General features: G+C 44.5%; 1 protein-coding gene across 1 annotated transcript; it reads left to right on the top strand.

The window, feature by feature from the left end:
- Positions 1–248: 248 nt before the first annotated feature.
- On the top strand, positions 249–27,861 carry F11r (F11 receptor). The gene is made up of 10 exons (XM_038349683.1): positions 249–409; positions 24,088–24,156; positions 24,260–24,367; positions 24,555–24,701; positions 24,971–25,173; positions 25,326–25,428; positions 25,563–25,670; positions 26,004–26,016; positions 26,263–26,314; positions 26,424–27,861. The coding sequence occupies exons 1-10, from the start codon at positions 349–351 to the stop codon at positions 26,457–26,459; spliced, it is 900 nt and encodes a 299-aa protein (XP_038205611.1). The 5' UTR covers positions 249–348; the 3' UTR covers positions 26,460–27,861.

The raw sequence follows: 27,861 nt of genomic DNA, 5'->3' as shown, positions 1-27,861 counted from the left end.
CCTAGCTGCAAACCCTGCTGCCAATCGGGATGCCCTTACCTGTTGAGGAGTAGGCTTTGGTTTCCTTAAGCGACTGTTTTCTGGACCAACCAGAGGTCTCTAGGAAAGGAAGGCACCAATCGGACTCAAGAGGGAGGAAAGTTCAGGGCTGCACCTGCGTACGGTGAGTCACTCATCGGAGATCCCTTTCTCTTCACCAATCGGAACGTGGGACAGCCGGGCGCCGCCCACCGGGCGTGGAGAGAAAGGCGGGCTGGACTCAACCTGGCGGCTGGAGTCCAGTCCCAGCGCGGTGGATCGCGAAGCACGTCCTAGCCGAGTCGCCCGACGCGCCGGGTTGTAACTGTAATGGGCACCGAGGGGAAAGCCGGGAAGAAACTGTTGTTTCTCTTCACGTTTGTGATCCTTGGTGAGTTCCCGGAGTTTTTGGAGGAGTGGGTGGGTGGTCCGGTCAGAGGTTGGACTAAGGCGCACCCCCACGCGCCCTCGGGAAGGGAGGAGTCCAGAAACCTGCCTGCTCGCCTGCCTCGCCCTAGGAGTCCACTTTTCCGCCCTGGTCTGGGTACTCTCCTGTCCCCTCCCCCACCTGGATACTGGCTGTTTCCCCTCCCCCAAGCGGGTGATCTGTGACCCCACCTCCTACACCGTGGCCGGGAGCATTAAAAATAACTGGGGGGTCCACGGTTCTGGGTCTCCCCTTCAGCCGGAGGATCCTTCCCGCACCCCAACTATCCGGCTACTTATTCCCTTTCATATGTACCTGGGAAGGGCCGTCCTCCCCCTCTCGGAGGACTCAGAGAGACTTTGAGCCTCTCACCCGGACTCCCTTGGCTCTAGTGTCCTAGGAGGAAATGTAATGGAGGTGGGGGTAGGGAATGTTTCCTTTCCTGGCTTTTGCAGAAAGGGTGTTTCGCTCTTGTTAAACTGTGGACCTTTTGGGATTAATACGGGGGGTTCAGCGTCTGAAGAAGAAATGAAATCTCTAAAATAAACTTCTCAGATCATAGCACTCATAATTCCTTCCTTGAATAACTAGCGAGGAGTCCTTAATTAAGCTTGTTGACTGAGTGACGATTCCCTGGGGGAGACTGGGCCTATTGGTTGGTTGATCTCAGAGCCAGAACTCTGCCCTCCCCCTTGTCCGGAATGAGAGTTTTTTGTTTCTTTGTAGCCTCCCTTTTCCTGAGAAACAACCAGGCTCGCAAGCTGGGGCTTGACTGTCTCGAGGTGTGTTTGGATGAGGCTGAGAGTGAGGTTGGTTGGTTTGTGCCTTGGTCAATGTGTGTAAGCACCTGTATATTTATCTGTCTGATTTTCCCCGCCACCACCCTTCAGAGCCGAGGACCAAACCCAGGAACTTGGGTGTGCTATGTCTGGTCTCGAGTGTCGTACACTACTGTTGGGTAGTTTTGTTGGAACATGTTCTTTATGAATCTGTTTCAAGGTTCGTGCTTTAGAGGAAACGAGACATTACAGTCAATGCTGGTGTCTTCCGAAGGTTTGTTTTCCTGCGTTTTTTGGAGAGCAGAAATCGATCACCCACGGTGGATAGATAACGCCTTTGTCTCATCCCAAAGCTGTAAACCAGTTTCGTGGGTGGACTAGCCAATGGGTGATCCTACTTCTCCTTTCCTACAGATAAGGAAAGAGTCTTGAGAGAGGAAATGACCTTTCCAGTTTACAAGGGGGTAGAAGCTGGGGCTGGACCAAAGTCCTCTGTCCTCCATTCCTGGAGAGCCAGCATCTTAGACATGAGGCACTATCTGAGCTATTGCTTCAGATTTTGCTGTTTTATTTTTATTTATTTATTTATTTTTGTTTTGTTTTTTGGTTTTTCGAGACAGGGTTTCCCTGTAGTTTCTAGAGCCTGTCCTGGAACTAGCTCTTGTAGACCAGGCTGGCCTCGAACTCAGAGATCCGCCTGCCTCTGCCTCCCGAGTGCTGGGATTAAAGGCGTGCGCCACCACCGCCCGGCTGCTGTTTTATAAAGCAAAAAACAAAACAATCTTCGACCAGATCTTGTCTCGCTTGAACTTCTCATTCTACTCATCCGTTTCTGCTTTTCCTCATCTTCCTTTCTTTGCCCAACCATCACTTATTTCATTTTAATTTGTGTCTTAGAAATGTTAGCCACGCCCATTTTCCTGTTTTGTGTTCAGTTTCTTCTGGATCTGTGACAGCAGTTGTTAGGCTTGTAAACTTTCTGAAGCTGCTTCCTTCTAACTCCTTTCTGCCTTCCTTTTCTCCTTCCCTAATTTCCTATCTTGGTTCTATAGCAAACTCCCGCCCAAAGGATTGTGACAGCAACAGCGGCATTTTGAGCAAGCAGCCACGTTCATAGGAAGCCTGAGGTGTTGCATTTGCTTGGTAGGACAGTGGATCCTTTAGAATAAGGAGGTGGGGCTGGGGTATGGATGGTGGGGGTGGAGGAATTCACCTTGCAACTTTTAAATCTAGGCAGACCTGGGGGAGGGGAGTGATTTGCTTAGTGCAAATGAGGATGGAAATGGTAGCCTGGCCACTTCATCAGGCATCCTGGCTTTGCTTTTTTTTCTGTCTTGTGACCTTAAACTAGTAGCTCGGTCTCTTGGGCTATAAAACAGTAATAATACTGGTCCTGCCCTTGCCGTGAGGATCAATGGAGGTAATAGCTACATCCCAGAGACATGAAGGGATTTCTGCTGCACAGCTATTACCTACCCCTGTGGATTTTGTGAGGGTGTAAGAATGCTATCCTTACCAGAGTAGGTCAAAGGAAGCAGGGAAATTCCCGCTGTCAAGGCTTTATTTTAGCATTAAATTGAAGAATGGTCTTTTGAGGGGGACATCTGGTCTGAAGCATAAACAAATGGCCACTGTGTCCTTTTCTTTCTGAATCACTCTCATCGTGGTCTCGGCTCTCGGGGAGGGAGAAGAATGGACAAGATAGTGTGAGCAGCTGAGTGAAAGACAGCTCCAGACTGAGGTACTTAGTGGTGGGCAGGGACACATAGACACGCTGAGAGGGCTGAGCTTGGGGGTTGTAAGACTGGTGACCCAGAATGCTGCATTCCATTCTCTTGAGAACCTGAACTTGGAAAAAGTTCAGCTACGAGCACTGGCCAGTGGATGGGCCAAATTTTATTGTATCCAGAAGGGAGGAAAGCAAGCCAGGGTTGAATGGAATGTTGGCATTTTCGCTGCCTCCTCTTACCTGGGTGTGGGGTTCCCTTGCTTCTAAGAGGGGTGGACGACTGTGGCTTTTGGTTCTGGTGGTGTTTCTGAAGAAGTCTCCTTTGAGGATTTCCAATGTGCTGTTCAGGGGGCAGACTTTCCTCAAAACTGTGGATTGGTGAGTCATGCCTACTGCTTCGTCCTGGGGAAATGAGTGTTCTCTTGAAACTAGAAACTGGTGAGTGGCCACAGCTAAGAGGAGGAAATTGAGCGGTGGCGTCACTCCAGCAGGCTAGGCTTGGCTCTGGAATGCTTTCACCTGTGATAGTTCACTTCTGCTTGTGACCTGGGCAGAGCTGCTGTGATTCCAAAGTGCATTGGTTGACAGGATTTGAGATTCAAAATATATCGAAGGGGTGGAGTGGTTCCCTCCCACTCTGCTCTTGCTAAACTATCCCTGGCAGAGATTCTTTCTAGTGTTTTGTTATGCAGACACGTGTGCAAATGTGTATTTGTTTTCTCACCATTTTCTTACACAGAAGAGGCTTACAGTACAGTATGCATTAGATCACATCTTGTTTATTTTACTTAATATAGCCTAAAATCCTTTCTTTTCTTCTTCTCCTCTTTCTTCTTCTTCTTCTTCTTCTTCTTCTTCTTCTTCTTCTTCTTCTTCTCCTCCTCCTCCTCCTCCTCCTCCTCCTCCTCCTCCTCTTCCTCCTCCTCCTCCTCATCTTCTTTTTTGTTGTTTTGAGACAGAGTCTTACTGTGTAGCCTTAGCTGGCCTGAAATTTGCTCTGTAGATCAGGCTAGTAGTCTTGAACTCAGAGTTTCGACTGTGTTTCCCCCCCCCCCCCCCCCGCCCCATGCTAGCATTATTACAGGGGCTATGGTCTTGGCTGCTTGGATCTGTCCAGCCTCCACACAGCTGGAATTCAAGGGGAAGGTGCCGGCATGCCCTGCTCCCAAACCCCCAAAGATGGATTGAAATGCGACATACATTTTATGTGGTAAATGAGGAAGTAATGGGGCTTGATTTGAACATCTGTTGGCTTTGAGACTAGGATATGTCAGAATTCTTACCTATTTCCCTCTGCACAGGCTCAGCTAGGTGTGAAAGGCAAATATGAAGCGAAAAAGAGGTTTCTCAGGATTGGGAGGAGGGTAGGGGGAGCAGTATAAGCAGATGGGCATTGGGGTTTTCCAGGCATTGAAACCCTGGAGTTGGTCTGCCTGGGACTCCCTGATAAGCAGAGTTTCTGTCCAAAGTCCAGCTGTGTCATTTGTTTCACAGTGTTGGGGTGGGATTAGAGGAAGCAGCTGCCTGCCAGGTCCCTGGGTGAATTCTGTTCTGGCAGGAGTCACTGTCCTTTGCGACGGGGGAGGGGGCCGAACAGGTCAAACTGGAAAATCTACAAAGAGAGGGCGGGAGGGAGCCGTGGAGTGAAAGCCCCTCTCCTCCCGCCGCCATTGTCGATCTCTACCGTCTTCAGAAGTTCGAGCCTGTTCTACAGAACAGGACTCACACAGCCTTCCTATCGCCCAGGCATTCTGTACCCGATCACTTCAACCTCCAGAAAGTGTTTGTTTGTTCATTGTGTCCAGAGCATCTTCTGAAGTTCGTCTGCCCAGATGTGGACTGTGTTCTTAGAGAAAACCAGAGATTGGCCGGCTGACTTCCCTCCTTTTCCTTCCTTCCTTCCTTCCTTTTTAAAAAAAAATCAAACTAGTGGCATAAAAGCATCTTGAGGCATATTCTAATAGTTAACAGGATGTATATGAAGAGAAAACAAAGGGCTTCCTATTAGAACAGTAGAAGGAAGTAGCTGTTCTGCTGTGGGCCGGACCCTCAGAAAACGGGTTGTGTGTGTGGGGGTCTTCAGGGAGGTTCAGGGAACATCTACAGCTTGTTTCTTTGTTTCCAAGAGCTGCAAGCAGGATCCCCAACTGGAATATATCAGAGCGTGGTCAACAAAGCACAGAAAGTTTTGGGAGCGGAAGGCAGGAGGTGACTTTTGTGATGGATGTGGTGACTTGTGGCAGTAGTGCCAGCACGCTGAGCTGAGGCAGGACTTGTAGAAATCCTTTGACAGCGCCATTGTATACAGTGTGCTCTGGTTATGCTCACACATGCCTCCTTTATCCCCTTTCACTCCTGCCCATCTCCTTCCCTCAACAAATTCCCTTCCCACTTACACATCTTTCCTTTCACTCTTTTAAGGACTACATTTTTTAGATTTCATTTGTGTGTGTGTGTGTACATGGAGGTCAGGGAAGACCTTGTGTGAATTGGCTCTCTTACCATGGAACTGAACTCTGGTTGTCAGGCCTGGTGGCGGGCATCTTTACACCAGCTGAACTGTCTCTTTGGCCCTCTGCTTGGTTTTTGTTTTTATTTTGTGATTCACTGAGTTTAACCAAGGCCTTGGGTGTGGTGCTGTAAACTAGTGGCCCTTGCGTAGTAACTCAGTTGTGGCTACACCACTGTAGACAGTGACTCCTCCCCAGTAGCTGCCTTGCCAGTTACTGGGTGAGCAGGAGGGACCCAGAAACCCCTCTTCCAGCCTGGACTGAATTGCTAGGGCCCAGTCGCGTGCAGGCAAGCACAGCTGCTTGGGATATGAGTGTAACAGCTGTGCTGTGCCTAGGTGACAGCCTTTCGTTACCCTCTTCCACTTCCTCCAGCTGTTACAACCTTTAAGAAGCAATCTGTAAAGTTCTATTTGTTTATTGTACTGTATATATGTATACGTGAGTCATGTGTGGAGGTCAGAGGCCGACTGTTGGGAGTTGCTTTTCGCCTCCTGTCATGTGGGACTGACTTGGGGATTGAATTCAGGTTGTCAGACTCTTACATTCTTTCCAACACCCCCCCCCCCGTCCCCCATCTTGGAGGGGTGATACAAATGTCCCACATAGAGATAAACATTCGGTAATCATTTATATCCAGCATCTTGATCGGTTCTAAGTCATTAACCACCATCTGCAAAAAAAGAAGCTTCTTTGACTAATATAAATAGAAGGCGGTTGAGTAGCATGTCCACTTAGCAAAATAAAGCAGCGGGGCTCATGGCCTATGACCTATGACCTCCCCAGCCTGTCCTTTGACCAGGTCCATGGTACTGTTCATAAATGCCCTCTGTGGAGTAAGCCTCTGATCTACTCAGTATGCAGTTGGCTATTCCTCTAACAGTCATGCTGTTATTGCACAGTGGGCACGGTTTGCTTGGCAGGTTGGTGTTATAGCTTGTAAGATCTACAACTGAGTAACAACTGATTACTTTGCTTTCCAGTTGTCTAGATAGCACCTTCCAGCCCTGTGAAGTCAGCCAGCAGGGAGGAAGCTTCTAGCTCAGTTCCAGCTTGATTTCTCTATATGCTGCAACTAAAGTATATTGTATCTTTAACAGTAGAGTCTTACTCTACAACACCCAGAACTAGATGGTATTACTTTTAAGTATGTAAAGTTGTGTTGCTTTGGTTTATGCTTCATTTGTTTAATTATGTAAAGTTGTGTTGCTTTGGTTTATGCTTCATTTGTTTATGTAAAGGTGTGTTGCTGTTTCACCTTGCCTGCCTAAGGCACCTGATTGATCTAATAAAAAGTTGAATGGCCAGTAGTTAGGCAGTAGAGGGATAGGCAGGGAGAAGAGAGCAAGAGGAGAGAATGAGGGAGAAAGAGAGGGTAATGTCTGGGCCAGCCAGCCAGACACAGAAAAACATACAGAATGAAAGAAAGGTAAAAAGCTCCAAGGCAAAATGTAGATGAAGAGAAACAGGTTAATATAAATTATAAGAGTTAGCAAGAAATGAGCATAAGGCTGAGTATTCATAACGAATAATAAATCTCCATGTCATGATTTGGGAGTTGGTTGGTGATCTAAAAGAAAACCCATTATAGGTAGACAGCTAAGAGCAATGGGTAATACAATATCCTTTATGTTTTGGTACCTCTGGTACTGCCTGACCAACATTTATAAGGAAGTATCTTACACTTGGCACTGAGGAGATCCTTCCTTCCTTCCTTCCTTCCTTCCTTCCTTCCTTCCTTCCTTTTTTGTTTGGTTTTGTTTTTTTGAGACAAAGAGTTTCCCTGTGTTACAGTCTTGACTGTCTGGAACTTGATTTGTAGATCAGACTTACTTGAATTCATAGACATCCACCTGCCTTTGCCTCCTGAGTGGTGGGATTAAAGGTGTGCATCACCACTGCCTAGTGAGATTTCTATTTAATAACCCATGGCTTCTGGGGTGGGCACTATCCATCTTTGTGGAGTACCTCTGTTCAGTTTTTTTTAATTAATTCATGTATAAATGTAAGTGTGTATGAATATATGTTTGGATCCCCAGGTGGCTAGAAGAGGGTATCCATCCCCTGTAGCTGGACATACAGTCAGTTGTGAGCCACCTGGCTGCTGGGAACTGAACTGGGGTCCTCTTCAGGAGCAGTAATTTCTCCTGATGAGCCATCTCTCCAGCCCCTAAGCTTGCAGGTGTGGGGGGGGGGGCAAAAAAAGGGAAAGATTAAAATAAAAACTCTTACTAAAGAGATAGAGGCATGATGGTTGTGCTGTTCCCTGTTTGTAATCACAGCATTAGGAACCCTGAGAGGAGGAAGGTGAGGATAGTGAGTTGGAGTCCTGTCTGGACTACAGAGTGACTCACTTTCAAAGCAGGAACAACACGGAGAGTGACACCTGTAGCCAGACTTTTCTTTGGGCCACCAGGTCACAGATAGCAGCTCAGAGACTTCCTGGTAACCACGAATGCTCAGCCTCGGCTTTGGCTTGTCCCTCTTGCTCTTCTAACTTGAATTAACCATTTATATTAATAGAAATTCTGCCACGTGGTATTACCTCTCTTCCATCTTCTGTTTCTTCTCTGTGTCTGGCTGGTGACTTCATCTTTCTTCTTCCCAGAATTCCTTCTCTACAGGGAAGTCCCGCCTAAACTTCCTGTCTAGCTCTTGGCCATTCAACTTTTTATTGCACTGATCACACCAATACATTTTTCCACAGTGTACAGATATTCCACGTCCCCCCCCCCCTTTTTTTTTTTTTTTTGGTTTTTCGAGACAGGGTTTCCCTGTAGTTTCTAGAGCCTGTACTGGAACTAGCTCTTGTAGACCAGGCTGGCCTCAAACTCAGAGATCTGCCTGGGATTAAAGGCATGTGCCACCACTGCCCGGCTCACATTCCCCCCTTTTTGCCTAAATAAAAAAGAAAAGTTTTAACTCTTAACACAGGAAAGCTGTATACAGTAAGAACAGTTATCAGGTAAGAATTGCATTTACAATATCCAGTCCATTGGCATTTGGCAAATTTGGATAAAGTACTGTATTGTCTATCCTATCATAGTGAGTTCAAAGTTTTATACCTAAACCACTTATCATTGTATTATCAACATAAAAACATTTTCTTAGAAAAACAGTTTAAGGGCTGGAGAGGTGGCTCAGAGGTTAAGAGCATTGCCTGCTCTTCCAAAGGTCCTGAGTTCAATTCCCGGCAACCACATGGTGGCTCACAACCATCTGTAATGAAGTCTCGTGCCCTTTTCTGGCCTGCAGACATACACACAGACAGAATATTGTATACGTAATAAATAAATAAATAAATAAATATTTTTTAAAAAAAAAGAAAAAAGAAAAACAGTTTAAGCTTTTATATCTCTCAACCTTATGCAATTTACATCTCCTTTGTTGATGTCTTTTCTGAATTTGGTAACAAGGAAAACTGTAACTATAACTAGTCTTCAACCCCATCAAAGACCCGAGAAGGATATAATATTACCTGAGTAAATAGGAAGGGCAGAGCAAACAACTTCCAAAACTGTAAAACAACAGAGACAGCTGGCTGCCTGGACAGTGACCCAAGGTTCCTCTGTAATGTTGGAGCATCCGTCTTTGGCCTACAGGCCTAAAACATTTGACAGACTTCTGTAAAGCAGGGATTTAGCTTGAATGACCATCCTACCTTGTCTTGACAAAGTTTGGCAGTTCCCTTTTTTTTGTCCTGCTTATCCAGTTTGGAGAGCATTCCGTCAGCATTTGAGGCAAGGGCAGTCTCTTGCCCAGATGACTAGCTTTGCCACATTGAAAGCAAACTCCATATGGAGGTTATTCAATGCCCATCATTCTTTATTGAAGTCAATTGGTATTTCCAGAAGCATACGTGTCTCACTGTCATGAAAAGTCTTATGTTATTAAAGCATCTTAAATGCCATATTCTGTAGGTCTTTGAAGAGTTTTAAGACCATCTATCTAGCTATAATATATCTCTTACTGACCTTGAATACATATTTAACATGACTATAGGTTTTATTGTTATAGATGACTAACTACTAACCTGCATTTCTTAATTATCCTAAACAGTTTGTAATAATAGCCTTTAAGAACTAGAACTTTATAATCCATATTAAAATGAGCTGCGCAGGTACAATATCTTAAACAAGAGTAGAAACATATACAGTACAACAAAAATAACCTTAAATTTGTATCAGTTTGCAAAAATCCATGCTAATGTAAAATATTTGAGATTCATAGTTTTTTAAATTTCAAAGTAGGTTAAATACCCGTTTAGTCTATCATTTTTATGTCCCCCTTTTCTTTTTAGAAAAATCCTTGAATCTAACCTTTTTTTGTTTAGTATTTTTATTTATTTATTTTTTGATCATTATCAGTATCAACTTGTAACTAATCCCCCAGCCCCAAACAATGAAAAACATACATTGATGGACCAGAAACCACCCATTCCACCTCTTGGGTATGTGGGCATTGTGTTCTCTAGACTGCTTCCTGTTTTCTGGGGTGATGGCATCTTTAGGGGACCCTGAAAAAATTGGGATATTGGTCAAGTCCTGGGAGAGCTAGCTGTATCATTTGTTGTCTCAGTGTGATGGGAGAGTGTAGAGCTTATCCATTTGGACTCTTATCCAAAGTATAGTATAAATGATGAGGACCCTGTAACCAATAAGATTTAGTATGTCTCATCTAGTCTCAGAACTGTTCCCATGTTGAGGGATCAACATATATGTTACCTGTCCTATAGTCTTTCTTGACTTTTCCCCTCATATCTGTAAACCAAGATCCTCAAGAGGTCTCTCCTGGTCAAATCTGATCTTTATTAATTTTAAAGGAATACCTGGCTTTTTGTTTCGTGTGTGTGTGTGTGTGTGTGTGTGTGTGTGTGTAAGCACAACCTTTCCTCAATGCAACACATTTCCCAACTTCCATTCTGATGCCAGGTTATCTATAAATTGTATGGTCTGGTTTAATTTAGCAGTCCCTTTCATAATCCAATGTCTCCCAGCAGCTGTCATTCTCTGTTCATTAACATTAAATAATTCAAAACTCCATAATAAGTTCAAACTCCTTGTGTTACAACATTTCCCAACCTTAGATGACTCATTTTTTATATTACTTTACTCTCTCTTTAAAGTCTTTACTTACTGTTTTTTAATTATTTAGTTTTTATGACTGTCTATACCTTTTTTCTTTTTTTTCTTTTTTAAATATTTATTTATTATGTATACAATATTCTGTCTGTGTGTATGCCTGCAGGCCAGAAGAGGGCACCAGACCTCATTACAGATGGTTGTGGGCCACCATGTGGTTCCTGGGAATTGAACTCAGAACCTTTGGAAGAGCAGTCAGTGCTCTTAACCTCTGAGCCATCTCTCCAGCCCCCCTTTTTTTCTTTTTTTAAAGCACCTTTTAGAGCATATGGTACCTTTTTAGAGTTTGTGTGTTTATGCGTGTCTGTACCTGACTTTTTTGAGCTTGCAATCATATGCTTGCTGCGTTCTCTAATCGTGAGAAACAAATCTTAACTGCTAGGTATCTGCCACAGAGTGGTGATGGTGGCTGGCTCCACCCCCTTCAGGTCCCTGAGAGCCTAGCCTCATGATGGCTGTCCAACTCCGGGCTACCTGGCTCTGCGTGGTATTTACCTGCTCTAGCTCTGGAATTTGCTGTGTCTGTCTGAAGCAGGAATTTGTACCCAGTGTCGGCTGCTTAAGTGCTCAGCTGCACAGTGGGGCCTCTTAAAAGAACCACACCTACGTTTGCTGAGCCTACCTGAAAGACCACTTTCCCAGGCCCTATGTAGTTTCCAGCCTCCAATTTGAATGCCATATGTAGATGGATTTCTGTTTGGACAGCCTGCTCACAACAACATGGAGACTTACTATGAATTATGTAAGCTTGACTTTAGCTTAGGCTCTTATAACTTAAATTAACCGATTTATATTGATTGACATTTTGTCACGTGGTATTACCTCTCTTCCATCTTGCACCTTCTGTTTCCTCCCCATGTCTGGCTGGCGACTCTGCCTTCCTTCTTCCCAGCGTTCCCTCTTTGCTGGGAAGTCCCACCTAAATCTCCTGCGGGCTATTGGCCATTCAGCTTTTTATTACACCAATCCAGTAATACATGTTCACCAGTGTATAAATATCCCACATCAGATACTTGCTCTAGTTTAAAAAATGGGATAGTATAGGACTATAGAGAAACATAATCACATGTATTCTATCTATAGCTAAATACTTCTAGGCTTCTACGAATTAATGTGATACATACAAATATATTAAAACTTAAACAAAATTAGGCTTGTTAGTACACGCCTTTCATCTCAGAACTTTGGAGTTAGCACATGCCTTTCATCTCAGAACTTGTGAGGCATAGGCAGGTGGAGCTCTATGAGTTCAAAGCCAGCCTAGTCAACAGAGTAAGTTCCAGAACAGCCAGGGCTACACAGAGAAACCCTCTCACATCCCCCCCCCAAAGATCTCTTGTGTTGTATGACTATGCTAGTTTAACCATTTACCTTTTGGGGGGCATTTAGATATATTTCCCATACCATATAACATTAAGTTATTTTATAAATTAATCTTTAAATTTACCTTTAATTACTGGGAAAAAAACAGGAATAAAGGGACATTTGAACAGGACCTTGAAGAGTAGATGGGTTTTCTTTGCTTGACCAGTGGAATTGGACTACAGTGTAGTAGTTTTAGAGCCTCAGAAATGGGTAGACTTGGCAAGAGTTGACTCAGAGATTAAGAACATCGGCTGTGGGGCTGGAGAGATGGCTCAGACGTTAAGAACACTGGCTGTTCTTCCAGTTAAATTTACAGCAACCACATGTTGGCTCACAGCCGTCTATAATCAGATCTGATGCCCTCTTCTGGCCTGCCGGTAAACATGCAGAGAGAATATTATTGTATACATAATAAATAATGTTAAAAAACAAAACAGACAAAGAATAAAAACCACTGGCTTCTCTTCCAGAGAACCTGGGTTTGATTCTCACCCACATTACAACTGAAAGCCTCGAACTCCAGTTCTAGGGGGATCTGATGCCCTCTTCTGACCTCTGCAGGCACCAGGTACATATCTGGTACAGACATACATGAAGACAAAATACCCATGTACATAAAATTAAAACTAAAAATAAATTAATAATAATAAAAAGAAATAGATATAAAACCGGAATGGTAGCTCAGTAATAGAGCCCTTCTCTTAACCTGCACCAGGCCCTAGATTCAATTCATAATACTGCCTAAATAAACACAAAAGAAAACAAGAGTTCAAAAAAGAATTAGAGAGGCTTATGACCCTTGCCTTCTTATGCAGCAGCTGTTTGAAGCCTCAGTTTCCTCATCTATAAAATGGGATGTGGGTCTGGGGAGGTGGCTCAGTTGATTTACTACTTGCTGTGCAAGCATGAGGACCTGCATTCCCAGAACCCTTGTTAAAAGCAGGGCACAGTCAGGCCCGGCAGTGTGCCCCTTCAGTCCCAGGCCTCAGGAGTCCTGGGAGCTTGCTGTGTAGACAGTCTAGTCAGTTGTTGGGCTCCAGGCTCTGGGAGATAACTCTGTGGGTGGAGAGTGAGAGAGGAAGACACTGGCAGTGGTCCCTGGTTTCCATGAGTTTGTGTATAGGCAGGTATCTCTCTCTTACACACACACACACACACACACACACACACACAACATCTCTGCTGGTACAGCCCCTTTGGATATCAGTATGGCAATTTCTCAGAAAATGAGGAACCAACCTTCCTCAAGACCCAGCAATACCACTTTTGGGTATGTACCGAAAGGATGCTCAATCGTGCCACAAGGACATGTGCTCAACTATGTTCATAGCAGCATTGTTTGTCATAGCCAGAACCTGGAAACAACCTAAATGCCCCTCAACCAAAGAAGGAAAATGTGGTGCATTTACACAATGGAGTACTACAAAGCAGAAGAAAATAATGACCTCTTGAAATTTGCAGGCAAATGGATAGGGCTAGAAAACTTCATTTGGAGTGAGGTAACCCAGACCCAGAAAGACAATTATCTTATGTACTCACTCATAAGTGGCTTTTAAACTTAAAGCAAAGAAAACCAGCCTACAAATCACAATCCCAGAGAACCCAGACAACAAAGAGGACTCTAAGAGAGACACACATGGATCTAATCTACATGGAAAGTAGAAAAAGACAAGATCTCCTAAGTAAATTGGGAGCTTGTGGACCATGGGAGAGGGTTGAAGGGGAGGGGAAGAGGCAGGGAGAAGAGCAGAGAAAAATATATAGCTCAATAAAATCAACAAAAAAAATAGGCATCTCTGGTTTCCTTAACTGTGTGCATTGGCAGGCATATCTCTGTCTCCCTCCCTCTCCCTCTCCCCTCCCCCTTCTCTTCTCCCTCTCTTCCTCCCTCCCTAGTGCTGAGATTAAAGGCATGTGCCACCATTCCTGGCTTGTTTTTTTTTTTTTTTTTTTGAGAATTTAATAAGAAAATATCACAAACATTAATGTGAAGATTCTGTGTATCACTCTTGGCTATTATTCAGTAGTCATAGGACTCTGTCTACACAGAAGAGACTCAGACTCCACCCTAATCCTAAAACATGCACGTGGGAGGAGATAACACTAGATAAAATGTGACCATTTTGGAAAAGCCATTTACCACATTGTATTATTACTCAGATACACTGATTTTCCATAGTTACACAGTTAGGGTTACAGATTTATATACTTGACCCCTGATTCTTGTCTTCATTTCTGCATTTTAGTTTACCTATGGTCTGGATTTGAAAATATTTAAACGAAAATTCCAGGAATAAACAGTACATGAATTTGGGGTGGATTTTGTAGTGGTTATCGATAGAGTCTCGTGTGGTCAGGGTCACCTTTACCTCACTATGTGGCTGATGGCTGATGCTTGTCTTGAGTGCCTCCTGCCTCCACCTCCCAGGTGCTAGGATTACAAGCATGTACCACCACGCCTGGCTATTAATAGTACATTACTTTTAAATAACTTTTATCACAGTGTATTGCCATTATATTATTATGAGTTACTGTTACTTTTATTATTTCTAATTTATGCATTAAGCCTTATTACATGTAAGAAAGACTATTCAAAAGTTTTGGGTTTAGACTATCTTTGGTTTCATGTGAGGGCAGAACATGTTGGAATGAATCACGAGGATAAGGAGTGGGAGTGGTTAGAACACATTAATTAGCTAAGTACAACTACCACCACTCTTGAAAAAAGTCTCGTAGGCTCAGCCTGGTGGCACATGCCTATAATACCAGTACTATAGAAACAGAAGCAGGATTGCCAAAGTTCGAGACCAGCGTGATATACTTACTGATTTTGGACAAGCCAGGGGATTGAGGGGAGGAGGAGTAAAAGAAATCATATCTCATGACAATATGTGGAGATGACTGACTTCGTTGTTAATATTTTGTGATTATTTCCTGTTGTTTTCTCTTCCACATCCTCCTGTGCGTGTCCTGCCTTCCTGCTTTCTGTCCCCGTCTCCAGGACATCTGTGTGCTGCTGGTGTTCTTGTGCCCTGTTCTCCCTCACGTAGCCTTCCCTGCAGCTCACATTTCTTCCTCGCCTGTCACCTCAGTTCACCTTTAACGTTTATTTGAACATTGTTCACTTTCTGATACAGTATACCACTGATAACTGATATTGGATACTTCCCCCTCTCTTTCTCTCCCATCTCTCCTCTCTTGTTTCTCTCTCCTCTTTTTCTCCTTTTGTAGAGCTGGACATTAAACCCAGAACCTCACGCAGCTAGGCAAGGGCTCTACCACTGGGCTGCACTCCCAGCCCCATGCCTTCTAGTTTCTGGCTATGTGTTTGCCACTCCTGTTTATTTGGCTTTGTTTCTTCTTGTAGTTTATCTGATTTACCCCCTTTCCCTTCTTCTCCTGGAGTTGTTTTGAGACATGGTTTCACTCAGTAGTCCATGTTGGCCTCAACTCACAGTTTCTGCCCAGGCTTTCCAATTACTGACACTACAAGGGTGACCGCTCCTTCCTATCTCCTCTTTCTTCTAGGGTATGATACTTTAGATAAACCTGTTTATTAACAAAATACAGAACATGGGGCAGGGAGATGTTGGAGACTGCCAAGTGGGGTCAGTCTGTGCTTGGGCTATTTTTATTATTTATAATTTTTAAAAATTATTTATATAGATTGAAGCATGCTTTTAATTGTAACACTCAGAAGCCCCAGGAGTCTGACCTCTGAATTTGAGGCAAGCCTCTTCTGCCTATTCTGTCTACATGGCGAGGAAGTTCAGGTCAGGCATGGTGAGACTCAAAAAGGGTGTGGGCATCACTTTATATATTAATCTTATATTTTGGAGATGTTTATATGTCAGTTCAGATTGGTTTAAATTTGCTTTGGATGGCACCGTGTTTTGTTTTGTTTTGTTTTGCTTCTCTTAAGGGTAGGAGTTTGTATACTATGTATACAAATGTATACTATGTATATGTATACTTTGTATACTATGTATATATGTATACTATGTATACTATGAATATGTATACTATGTATACTGTAACTATGTAGCTGAAGATGGGTGACCTTGACCTCCTGAGGCTCCTACCTCTGTGCCCAAGTGCTGGGATTATAGGCGTGTACCCGCTTGCCTGGTTTTGTTTTGTTTTGTTTTACATCTGCCACTTCATTTCTTGTTTTCATTTGCAGAAGGAGGGGAAGTAAGTTTTGAGGGTTATCTTTCTCTCCAAATCATGAGTCCTGCGGAGGTGATTCAGGCCAGCCGTGGTTATATGTGAGATTTTTAGCTCAAGAACAAAGGACCTGCAAGAAGGCTTAGTAGGTAAAGATGCTTGCAACTATGCCTGTCTATTTAAGTTTGGTTTCTGGGATCACATAGTGGAAGGAGAGACTCCCACTAGTGGTCTGCTGAGTCCACGCGGGCATACTGGCACGTACATATTTGCGTGCACACACAAGTAAGTATACGTGGGGTGTGTGTGTATGTGTGCAGGATATGGTATTACAGTAGTTGATTCAGTTTTGTGTACAAGGACCATATTATATGAGTTAAATTTTAGCTTTGCTACCCACTAGTTTTGTGACCTTGAACAAATTAATTTCTGTGCCCTGTTTACTCATTAAAAGTGAGAGCTATAATTGTATCTGTATCATAGCATTAGTTTAAGAGTAAATGAATTATAAATCACTAAGGGCCTTGGAGTATTTGGCACATAGTGGATACTCGAAAAATGCTAGTGGCAGTTATTGTATTAGCCAGTGGCTTTCTTGATTGTACTCAGTGTCTACAATTCAGATATGATGAATTCACTGTGTAAAACAAGCTGGTTCTTTCTTTGTGTAGATATGTCCTCATGCCTTCTTTTATCCATGTGGTATGCAGATGTGGGTGCACAGATAAACCAGGGGACCATTGTGTTAGTTTGCTAGGGCCACTGTAATAGACGCCACAGGCTGGGTAGCTTGTCTAAACTTTTCTCACAGTTCTGGATGCTGGAAGTCTAAGATGGCTACTGGCTGGATTAGTTCCCTGTGAGACCTCTCTCCTTGGCTGGCAGATGGCTCTCCCCCTTGCTGTCTGTTCACATGCCTCACATTCCAGGTGTGCCTCTGTGTGTGTGCCTTTATTGTTAAGAAGACCGGCTGGATCGCCTTAACATCATTGCCCCTTTAAAGGTCCTGTCTCCGAGTACATGCTGAGGTATTGGGAGTTGGGGCATAAGCTTGAGAATTTGGGGGAATCAACACAGTCCATAACAACATAAACCGCTTTGGAGCTGACCTTAAAAGCATTGGCCTGGCCCGCAGTTTCCTTTTCTGCTGAATTGAGTTTACGTAAACTTTTGTTGCTGCTGCCGCTGCTCTTGTGGTCATGAGAATAATGGTGTTGTTGGGAATGGATTCACCTCTTTTGTTTTTTCCCCCAAATAGAACCCACTGTTGAAGGAGTAGGAAAGCAAAAGTTCTCCTTTGCGGTTTGTTCTGTTGTTTTGTTGTCTTTGCCCCGTGAAGTGCAGGCTGGTTTCAGAGTTACCAAGTAGCTAAGGCTGGCCTTGAACTCTTTCCTTATCCTTATCTGTTCACTCCTCCCAAGTACTGGGGTTCCAAGTGTTTGCCAGTGTGACTGGCTTCCAGTTGATATAGAACCACAAACGAATGAGGGTGACCATGTGTTTTACTGGTACCTGCTTTACCTGAATGACCAAGTGGCTGTGTCTGACTCTGTTCTCTGTTCTGAGTTTCCAGCCCTCTCCTAACACTCATCCTTCCCTTCTCTTTACATCGACTTGAGACAGCTGGTCACGGGGGTTTCTCCCACTTCTTGCTGTTTTAGGTCTTGCATTAGAGGTTTTTCTGGCTCTTTTCCTACTTGTGGCTCTTTGTTCTTCCCCTGGAGGTCTTCAGGTACCAGTGTGCACAGCCCAGGTGCAGAAACCAGCCTCTTGCCACTGTGTGTGCAACACCTGCAGACTCACTGCATCCTAGGTGCAGAAATCAGCCCCATTTACAAAACAGTAAGCAGGAATTATGGGTAGAGAGAGTAAACACTGTTTCGAGACAATTGAATTTAAGATCACTTTGTTAGCGGTGTGGTGGAGCAGGCATGTAATCTCAAGCATCCACTCCTAATCCCAGCATTCGCTCAAAGGCAGGGGCAAGACAGTTTCCATAAATTAAAAGCCAGCCTGTTCTAGACAGCCAATTCAAGGACAGTCTGGGCTACATAGTGGAATTTTATCTCAAAAAACCAAAATATCAGAATTAAGCCAAAACCCCTTTGTTTTTAAAGGACAGAACTAAAAGGATTGGAGAGGTGGCTGAGGGATTAAAAGCACTTGTTCTTCTAGAGGACTGGGGTTCAGGTCCTAGTACCCTCATGATAGTTCATTACTATCCATAACACCAGTTGCAGGGGATCTAGTGCCCTCTTCTGACTTCTGTCTAAGTTTTAGGACTTGAGAGAGGGTTTGGCAGTTAAGAGCTGAGTTTGGTTCCTAGTACCAGCATTGGGAGGTTCACAACCACCTGTAACTCCAGCTCCAGGGGGATCTACTCACCTCTATGGACACCTACACACACACACACACACACACACACACACACAATCTTATAAACAAAAAAAACCAAGACTAGGTTTTAGGAGCTGGGAGTGTAGTTCGGGTGGTAGAATGCTTGCCTAACATGCATGAAGGCTTAGATTCAAGCCCCAGTGATGCATAAAACTGTGGATGATGAAGTACTCTTGTAACCCCAGCATTCAGAAGGTGAAGGCAGAAGGAACAGAAATTGGCTAGCCTGGGTTACATGAGACCCTGTCCCAAATAAAACAAAAATACTAATTTTAGTTTTCTTCCCCCAAAATGAAAGCTTAAAAATGAATTATGATAGTATTAAAATATTTCAGAGACTGGATTTTGAAGGAAGTTTGTTTTTCTTCATTTGGCCATACTGCCATCTGTCCTGCCCATTTAAAAACTGGACTTTGAAGATAAATTTCAACAAGTAGGTATTAAAGTCTGCTATGACCTAATTTGTTTGTGTTGTGTGTCACTCAGCAAATACCTGATACGTAGTATCAGGCACTATGCTAGGGGTTGAGTAGTACTTAGAATAACAAAAGAGACTTGGTTTCTGCTATCTGGGCATTTGCTGGAGAGAGCATGGGAGTGTTTTTATATAATAGCATGTAATTCGGTAAACACTTTAATGGTGTTTTTGCAGGGGCTAATTAATGAAAGTCCTGGAAAGAGGCTTTAAGAGAACTGGGGTGTAGTGGGTCATTTCCCGGAAAAAGAAAATGACGGAAGAGATGGGTGCCAACCAGACAAAGAGGGGAAAGGGTGTTTTCCATAGCACAAGCTGCTTGAGCAAAGGCAGAGATTGGGAAACAGCTGGGAAGTGGCTTTGTGTTAACAGATCGCAGTTGCAACAGGAGAGTGGGTGAAAAATGGGGAGCTTATCGCAGCTCAGATAGTGCTGGAATTTTCTTAGCTTGCTGGAAATTTGCATTTCACCACGCAGGCAGCTTGGAATCGACCAAAACAGGTCGCAGGATTGGATCTGCCTTTGACTGGGTGGCTGTAGCGCTGCCTTGACATTGGACTGTATTTGCTTTGAAACTCTGTTAACACTCACTACTTTTAGTTTCTTTCCTCGCAGGGTTTTTTTTTTTTTTTGTTTTGTTTTGTTTTGTTTTGTTTTTTTCGAGATAGGGTTTCTCTGTGTATCTTTGTTTGCCTGGAACTTGCTCTTTAGACCAGTCTGTTCTTGAACTTCCAGAGGCCTGCCTGCTTTGCCTTCAGATTTTTTGTTTGCTTGTTTGTTTATTTATTTATTTTTTTTGGAGGCAGGGTCTCTCAGACAGATGTGGAGTAGGGCATATAGAATGAAAGATAGATAAAAAGCCGGAGGCAAAATGTGAATGAAGAGAAACAGGTTAAGTTACAAGAGCTAGTGGGATTTACAGAAGATAAGGCGAAGCATTCATAATTGATAATATGTTTCCTTGTCTTGTTTTGGGACCTGGTTGGCAGTCCAAGATAGCCTGCTAAAACCGTCTCTGCGGATTGCTGCTGCATTTGTGTGCTTGCAACACTGCCTGGTCCATTCTAAGTGCTCAGTAACTGGGATATTTGTACACTGTGAAGATACATTGCTGTGATTGGTTTAATAAAGAGCTGAATGGCCAATAGCTAGGCGGGAAGTATGGGTGGGACTTCGGGACAGAGAGGGGGGAGTAGGAGATGAATCTTGGTGGCTGAGAAACACCAGGAGACACAGAAGAAGCAGAATGGGAGGTATATAACAGAACGTAGATTAATAGAAATGGCTTAAGTTATAAGAGGTAGTTAAAAACAAGCCTAAGCTAAGGCCAAGCTTTCATAATTAATAATAGGTCTCTGTGTCATTGTTTGGGACCTGGCTGGCAGGACAAAGAAAGAGCCATTACAGTGGGTTTTCAGTTTACAGACTCACAACTTGAGGAGGCCAAAAGGCTAATCTTTAACTTTGTGGCTATGTGTTGTGAGTTTGAGTAAAGGAGTTGTATGTGGTAACACACACCTGTAATCCCAGTACTGGGGGAACTGAGGCAGAAAGTGTTTGAGTTCAAAGCCAGCCTTGGCTACATCATGAAACCATACCATGTCTCTCTCACACACAAAAACCAAAACAACCAAAACAAAAAGTAAGTGAAACTGAGCTGGAGAGATGATCCAGAGGTTAAGAGCACTGACTGCTCTTCCAGAGGACCTGGTTTTGATTCTCAGCATTCACATGGCAGCTCATAAACTATTTCTAAGGCTAGTTCTAAAGAATCTGACTCCTCTTTCTGACCTGTATGGGCGCGGCACACACATGGTGCACAGATGTTCATGCAGACAAAACACTCATCTATATAAAAGAAAAATAAAATCACCAGAAAATAGACTTTTGTTTGTTTGTTTTGAGGGTTTTTTTTTAATTTATATATTTGTTTGTTTTGTTTTTCTAGACAGGGTTTCTTTGGATCCTGTCTTGGAACTTACTCTGTAGATCAGTCTAGCATTGAATTCACAGAGATCCGCCTGCCTCTGCCTCACAAATGCTGGGATTAAAAGCAGGTACCACCACCACCCAGCCCTAAAAATAGATTTTTTTTTTTAAGTAAATGAAACTTGAGAATGGAATTTCCCTGTTTGATTGACTGTGTGCATTAGTAAGAGTCTGTAGGAGGGTCAGAGGTTAAATTAAAAGAGAAAAAGAGAGCTGTGCTGAGACCAGGGAAAAGTAGAGGTGAGGCTGGCGGGAGGATGGTTCTCCAGTTGTAGATGTGATCCATGAGGGGGTCCCTAACTCTGCTGCCCTCCCATGAAAGTTAGTTCTTCCTTTCTTCCTTTCTTCCTTTCTTTCTTCCTTTCTTCCTTTCTTCCTTTCTTATTTATTTATTTTGTATGCAATATTCTGTCTGTGTGTATGCCTGCAGGCCAGAAGAGGGCACCAGACCCCATAACAGATGGTTGTGAGCCACCGTGTGGTTGCTGGGAATTGAACTCAGGACCTTTGGAAGAACAGGCAATGCTCTTAACCTCTGAGCCATCTCTCCAGCCCAGTTTTCTTGTCTTTGCCTCTTCTTTTTGATTATTTTTTGTTTGTTTGGTTTTTGGTTTTTATTTTTTATTTATTTATTTATTTTGGTTTTTCAAGATGGGGTTTCTCTGTGTAGTTTTGGTGCCTGTCCTGGAAATCACTTTGTAGACCAGGCAGGCTTCAAACTCAGAGATCTGCTTGCCTCTGCCTCCCGAGTGCTGGGATTAAAGCCGTGCGCCACCATCTCCCTGCTGTCTTTGCCTCTCAAATGATGGGTTTATAGATACATTAAACTTTTTAAGATTTATTATTTGTGTGTATGCACATGGGTGGGGATGTCAAAGGACAATTGGAGTTGGTTCTCTTCCTTTCACCTTGGCGTAGGTTCTGGGAACCAAACTCTAGTGGCGATGCTTACGTCATCGAGTGGGAAGAGCCTTTAACTACTGAGCTTTTAACTGTATCCCTCCCCAGGAAGATTTTCCAGTTTAGTGAGGGCTATTTGATTTAATTTCTAGATCTGTTGTTATACTTGAGTGTGAATTCAACATTAAAGCTATAATGAGCCAGGCGGAGGTGGCACACACCTTTAATCCCAGCACTAGGGAGGCAGAGGCAGGTGGATCTCTGTGAATTAAAGGCCAGTATAGCCAGAATTGTTAAACAAAAAAAAAAACCTTCTCAAAAAAATAAAGTTAAAAAAAAAAAAGTCCATAATGGAAAATATGCGAAGTGATAGTATTAGAAATAACTTTTAGATCAATGTATCTTGACTTTTTAAGAGTAGCATCTGAGGGGCTAGAGAGATGGCTTGGAGGTTAAGAGCCCTTGCTGCTCTTGCAGAGGACCCAGGTTCAGTTCCCAGCAACCTACTTGGCAAGTCACAGCTGTCTGTAACTCTAGTTCCAGGGGATCTGAATCTGATACCTTCTTCTGACTTCCTGGCGCAGTACGTACGTGCGGGCAAAGCACTTACGTATCTGCGATGCCAGTTTACTAGGGAGTGCTCTCGGGATCCACACTTGTGGAAAGAGGGAGGGTTGCCTACTGTACGGGGAGATTTGAAACAAGATCTTTCAGGGATTCCCCAGATCTGGAGTTGGGAATCCCAGCATTTGGGGTGTAAGGACAGGATGATTAAGATGCTCCAGGACAGTCTGGTTTACAGTGGGGTCCTTTCTCAAAAACAAAACCCAACCAGAATAGTATCTGGACTGTGTGTGATTGAAATCAATGCATATAAAGATACACTCCATAGGTCTAGCTGGGGGCGTGGCTTGGTAGTAAAGCGCATGCCTGTAATGTGCAAGGCCCTGTCTTTGATCCCCAGTACTGCAGAAACAAAGTACTCTTTAAACAGTGATGCCAGAGAGTGGGAGAACAACAGGACTCTGGGGACCGTCTAGTGCAAGCTCTTACATTTCAGACAAGGAATGAGACCTCAGAGTCCAAGACTATATTCAGTTCTGCGGATACATAAATAAAGGAAGGTGTACTTTGGTAGCTATGTTTGCAGTGTACACGTCTTTCTGCCTTTATCTAGGGACTCTGACTTAGAGCTATAAATAAGCACATTCTTTGTAGATTTGGACTTTGAAAGCACAACGGAGGGTGTGTGTATGGGTGCGTGTACGCGGTCCTCTGTCACTAGCTTGAGGACTTTACTGTCAACTCTGATGGTTCCTCTCCTCCCATTACTATTTCATTAGCGTCCTCATATCTCCACCCCAGCCCACACTACCTTTTCTTTCTCCATGTGGCAAGTGTGTGACTCCAATGAGGTGACCTGAGCTCAGTTCTAGTCCTCGCCGGGTGTCACAGCCGTATGTTTTCGTGCTCCTGGCTTTACTTGTGGCCTCTGTTGCTTGTGTAAAATTCGGGTGCTAGCCGGGCGGTGGTGGCGCACGCCTTTAATCCCAGCACTCGGGAGGCAGAGGCAGGTGGATCTCTGTGAGTTCGAGACCAGCCTGGTCTACAAGAGCCAGTTCTAGGACAGGCTCCAAAAGCCACAGAGAAACCCTGTCTCGAAAAACAAACAAACAAACAAACAAACAAAAATTCGGGTGCTAACTCTAGTCCTGTGCTGTGTCGGGCTTGTTTCAAGGTTCAAACAATGTAACATCTCCGAACCCTTTTGGAAAGGGCTAATGTTCTACAAATGTCAAGTGGTGGTTTTACCCTTATTACCCACCCTTCCTTCCCCTGCCTGACTTGCCTCCAGCTTGCTGGCTTTCTTTCAGGATTGTTTTGACAAGTGATGACAACATTTGGTGGCGCTTTCTCTGAACCATGAAATGTCATTCTGCAAACTCCCTTTCGACCAGTAGGAATGCCATTAGAGTATTGGGAGCCATAGAGGAAGCTAAAAATAAAGAGAAGTTGTGTTTGAAAGAAATGTTTTATGTCTATTGATAAAAGTAGTATTGGCCTGCCCACTGTTGTATGGCCAGCTTGACTCTCCCTTTTCCTTAAGCTCCCAGCCTCATTTCCTAGCTCTGTTCCTCCTTCTCTGTGGAAGCTCTGTCTCCTGATGGGGTCTCTCTTTTTTCTTCTCAGGCTCTTTGGTACAAGGCAAGGGATCAGTGTACACTTCTCAGCCCGACGTCCAAGTTGCTGAGAATAACCGTGAGTGGGGCAGAGCTATGAGGTTGTCAGGGTGGGGTTGGGAGGATGTAGCTTGTGTTTGGGGGCTGCTTCTTTCTCCCTCTCATTTTGGTCCTGTCTGTAGCTGTCAAGCTGTCCTGTACCTACTCTGGCTTCTCCTCTCCCCGAGTGGAATGGAAGTTCGTCCAAGGCGACACGACCACACTTGTTTGCTATAACAGCCAGATCACAGGTAAATGGTCCCGCTTGTTAAGATTGCAGAGTCATTGGCACTGCCCAGCCTGGGTTCCTGGGGTGGGAACATACCCGCAGCTCTGAGTATTTCCCTTTAGTGGAGAATGAAGGACGTACCTTGGGTCCCCCTTCCTCTTTTCTTTGCTGTCCAGTTTACTGTCTCTTCTGCTCCTGTCTCCTGGTAGCCTCCTATGCAGGTCGTGTCACCTTCTCGTCCAGTGGCATCACATTCAATTCTGTGACCCGGAAAGACACTGGAGAGTATACTTGTATGGTCTCTGAGGACGGTGGCCAGAACTATGGGGAAGTCAACATCCACCTCACCGTGCTTGGTATGTGCCGTATAACTTCGTGTAGGCTTAAAACCAGTTGCTTCCCTAAACATGATAGTAGACTGACTGCTAAGCTTTAGGCCTTGCAGATGGGGAGAATATAGTGAGGGTGAGTGCCCCTCCCCCGCCCGCCCCATTTGATGGGAACTCGGGGCATACAGGTGGCATCTCTAGCTGATGGGTTGAGAGTGTCATCCTGGTTTGTCACCTACACTTATGTAACCCTGTTGTCCTTGCATTCATCACCTTTTTCTTTTCTCCCTCCCTAGTGCCCCCATCCAAGCCGACGGTCAATATCCCCTCCTCTGTCACCATTGGGAACAGGGCAGTGCTGACCTGCTCAGAACAAGATGGTTCCCCGCCGTCTGAGTATTCCTGGTTCAGGGATGGGATAGACATGCTTACAGATGCCAAGAAAACCCGTGCCTTCGTCAATTCTTCATACACCGTTGATCCAAAGACAGGGGACCTGGTAGGGAAGGGGAGAGGTGAAAGGTAGGGAGGCAGCCGTAGAACCCCTGAGAGTGGGAAGGAAGAGACATCAGGGCTAACAGCGTCAGAGAACTAATAGGATAGATGCTTGACTTATTCGAGCAAGAAGCCCGTGTATTCTCTTCCCTCTAGGTCTTTGATCCTGTGACAGCCTTTGATACTGGCGAATACTACTGTCAAGCCCAGAATGGCTTCGGGACAGCCACGCGGTCAGAGGCTGTACGCATGGAGGCTGGTGAGTGAGACAGTCACTGCGGCCTGAGGTTGAGCTTGGGTACGGTCAGGGGCCAGTTTTCATGTGGTTATTGACAGCTTTGTCAGTGCACAGTTGTCTGTCAGGGCACCTCACCTCTTATTTGTGTCTCACAGTGGAGCTGAATGTGGGGGGCATCGTGGCCGCTGTCCTGGTAACACTGATTCTCCTTGGAGTCTTGATTTTTGGCATCTGGTTTGCCTACAGCCGAGGATACTTTGAAAGTAAGAATCCCCCACCCCCCACCTTATTTATGATAGCCCAGGCTATCACAACTCACAGTGATCCTCCTACCTCAGCCTCCAAGTGCTGAACATAGTAACAAGTGCTACTGTACCCAGTTGGATGTTCTTTGTCTTTGCATGGTTTGTGGGTAGCATCTGAATATGGACCGATACCATGCTCCATGTGCTGGTACCATCTGCCCAGGGAGCATGGATAAGTTGATTTAGCGTCTTATCAAAAACCATATACTGCTTCCCCCTAATGCCCTTCCCATACTGCATTCTGTTCTGATAGTAATCATGGTCTCTCTTTCCCTCGTTTTTCTTTTTCAGGAACAAAGAAAGGGTGAGCGGTGGTGCTGTCCCAGGGTTCTCTCGTTAAAACATGGGCGCGTGGTTTGGAGCTGAGCTGAGTCCCAAGAGTGGGTTGGAGAGCGAGGTGGAGGCAGCTGTTTCAGAGGGAATGACAGCTGCACCTTGCACTCATTTTTTCCTGCAAAGGTTTACCTTCTGACCCCCCCCCCCCCCCAATCCTGGCAAGGATATGTTGTTACTAGGGTCTAAGTGTTTCCGATTTCTGGTTTTCTCTTAGGACCGCACCAAGTAAAAAGGTGATCTACAGTCAGCCCAGTACTCGAAGTGAGGTAAGTGTCCCTGGCCTGAGAGGAGGGGAGGCCTGAAGTGAAGTATCTCCCTGCTTGTGTGTTGATGAGCAAAATGAGACTGGTGTTGACTGACGTTTTATTTCCCTAGGGGGAGTTCAAACAGACCTCGTCATTCCTGGTGTGACCTCCTGCGGCTCATCTGTCTCTTCTCCACTTGTCTTACTCAGGTGCTACAGGTTCCAGCCCCTGCTGGCTGTAGCTGCACAGGATGCCTTCAATGTCTTCTAGGTCTCACAGGACCCCTTGCTTTTATTTTAGCTAGGATACGGTTTTAATAACGTCGGCTATTTCTCCCTCCTCTTTCCTGCCCACCATGGCCTGAGACTAGTTACAAAGTCTCATTCCCTGTTCTGATGTGGAATTGGACAAGAGTCCTAGATTAGGCAGCAAAAATGACTGGACTGAGAGGAACCTGAAACCAGTACCTGGCTATAATGGCCTTTGAATAAGAACTTTAAGCCTAATTCCCCAGTTTTCTCTTCTCTTGATGAGGATGGGTGCCAGCTGCTCTAGAGTGGGAATTGGAGAAAGGAGGGACTGAAGCATGCAGTGGTGACCTCAGCTCTTTGGTCTCTGGAGGCTTCTGTCCCCACAAAATGTGCCACTGGGATTCTTCTCCTGGATACAAGCAAATTGCCACCACGTCCGTATGAGGTGGGAGAACTCAGCACTCTCCCAAGAGGCTTGGAGTAAGAGAGATTTAAACTACTGATCTAACAAGAAAAGGCTGGGACTCGTAGCCGTCAGTCACTCTTCCCTGGCTGGAACAACTGCACAGACCCTTGTAAAATGTGTGTGAATTCTGAAGATGTGTGTATTATAGTCTTGCCTCTTTGGTGGATTGTGTGTGTGTGTGTGTGTGTGTGTGTGTGTGTGTGTGTGAGAGAGAGAGAGAGGGGGGGGGGCGCAAGCGAGCGCTGGGCTTCCCCAGCTCTTTGGCGGCAAGGTTGTGTTTCTGTGTGTTTATATTAGGCAGATGTTGGAAATAAAAATTTGGTTTGTCAAACTTGTTTTTGTTGAAGTAAGGAAGGAGATCTTTAAGGGACTCTGGGCTTCTTTGTATGAACAGGAAAATACGTGAAAGTTCTGCTTCCCAGCAACCTGTGGCTGGCCCTCAGGACTTGTCTTAGCTCAAGGCAATACTTCAGGATGTCAGAACTCCTTCCCACAGCCTCCTACTGCTGGGTGAAGCTGGAACTCTGCTGGCAGGAAGTGGGTGGGTTCTCCTTAGCCCTTTAGTCTAGTAGGGGAAGAAAGCGCCCGTGCACTGTCCTGCCTGCTCTGCATAATGGACCAAGGCTTCTAAGGGGGCGTTCTTTGATCATTTGAAGAACTGCTTTAATGTTTGAGACATCAGAGATGACAATATACTTCTGGTGGTCGTTGCTTTCTTTCTTGTGGGCCCCTTTCAGCCTTTGGAAGTTAAACACTCGCCTAAGGGTCTTCCACCAATAAAGTGTTTTCCAAAGGAAATTAAATCCAATTGAACAATAAAAGAAAAATTTGAAACAGTTCAGTAAAGATAA

Source organism: Arvicola amphibius, chromosome 12 (genome assembly GCF_903992535.2).
Source record: "Arvicola amphibius chromosome 12, mArvAmp1.2, whole genome shotgun sequence".
NCBI lineage: Eukaryota > Metazoa > Chordata > Mammalia > Rodentia > Cricetidae > Arvicola > Arvicola amphibius.
The sequence above is the reverse complement of the archived record's forward strand: the minus strand, read 5'-3'. Positions and strand labels throughout refer to the sequence as shown.

Bases quoted from the DNA above. Each gene is read 5' to 3' on its own strand.
- F11r (XM_038349683.1), top strand. From the start codon at position 349: ATGGGCACCGAGGGGAAAGCCGGGAAGAAACTGTTGTTTCTCTTCACG. The intron at 24,702-24,970 runs GTATGTGCCGTA...CTCCCTCCCTAG, and splicing joins CATCCACCTCACCGTGCTTG to TGCCCCCATCCAAGCCGACG. The intron at 25,174-25,325 runs GTAGGGAAGGGG...TCTTCCCTCTAG, and splicing joins ATCCAAAGACAGGGGACCTG to GTCTTTGATCCTGTGACAGC.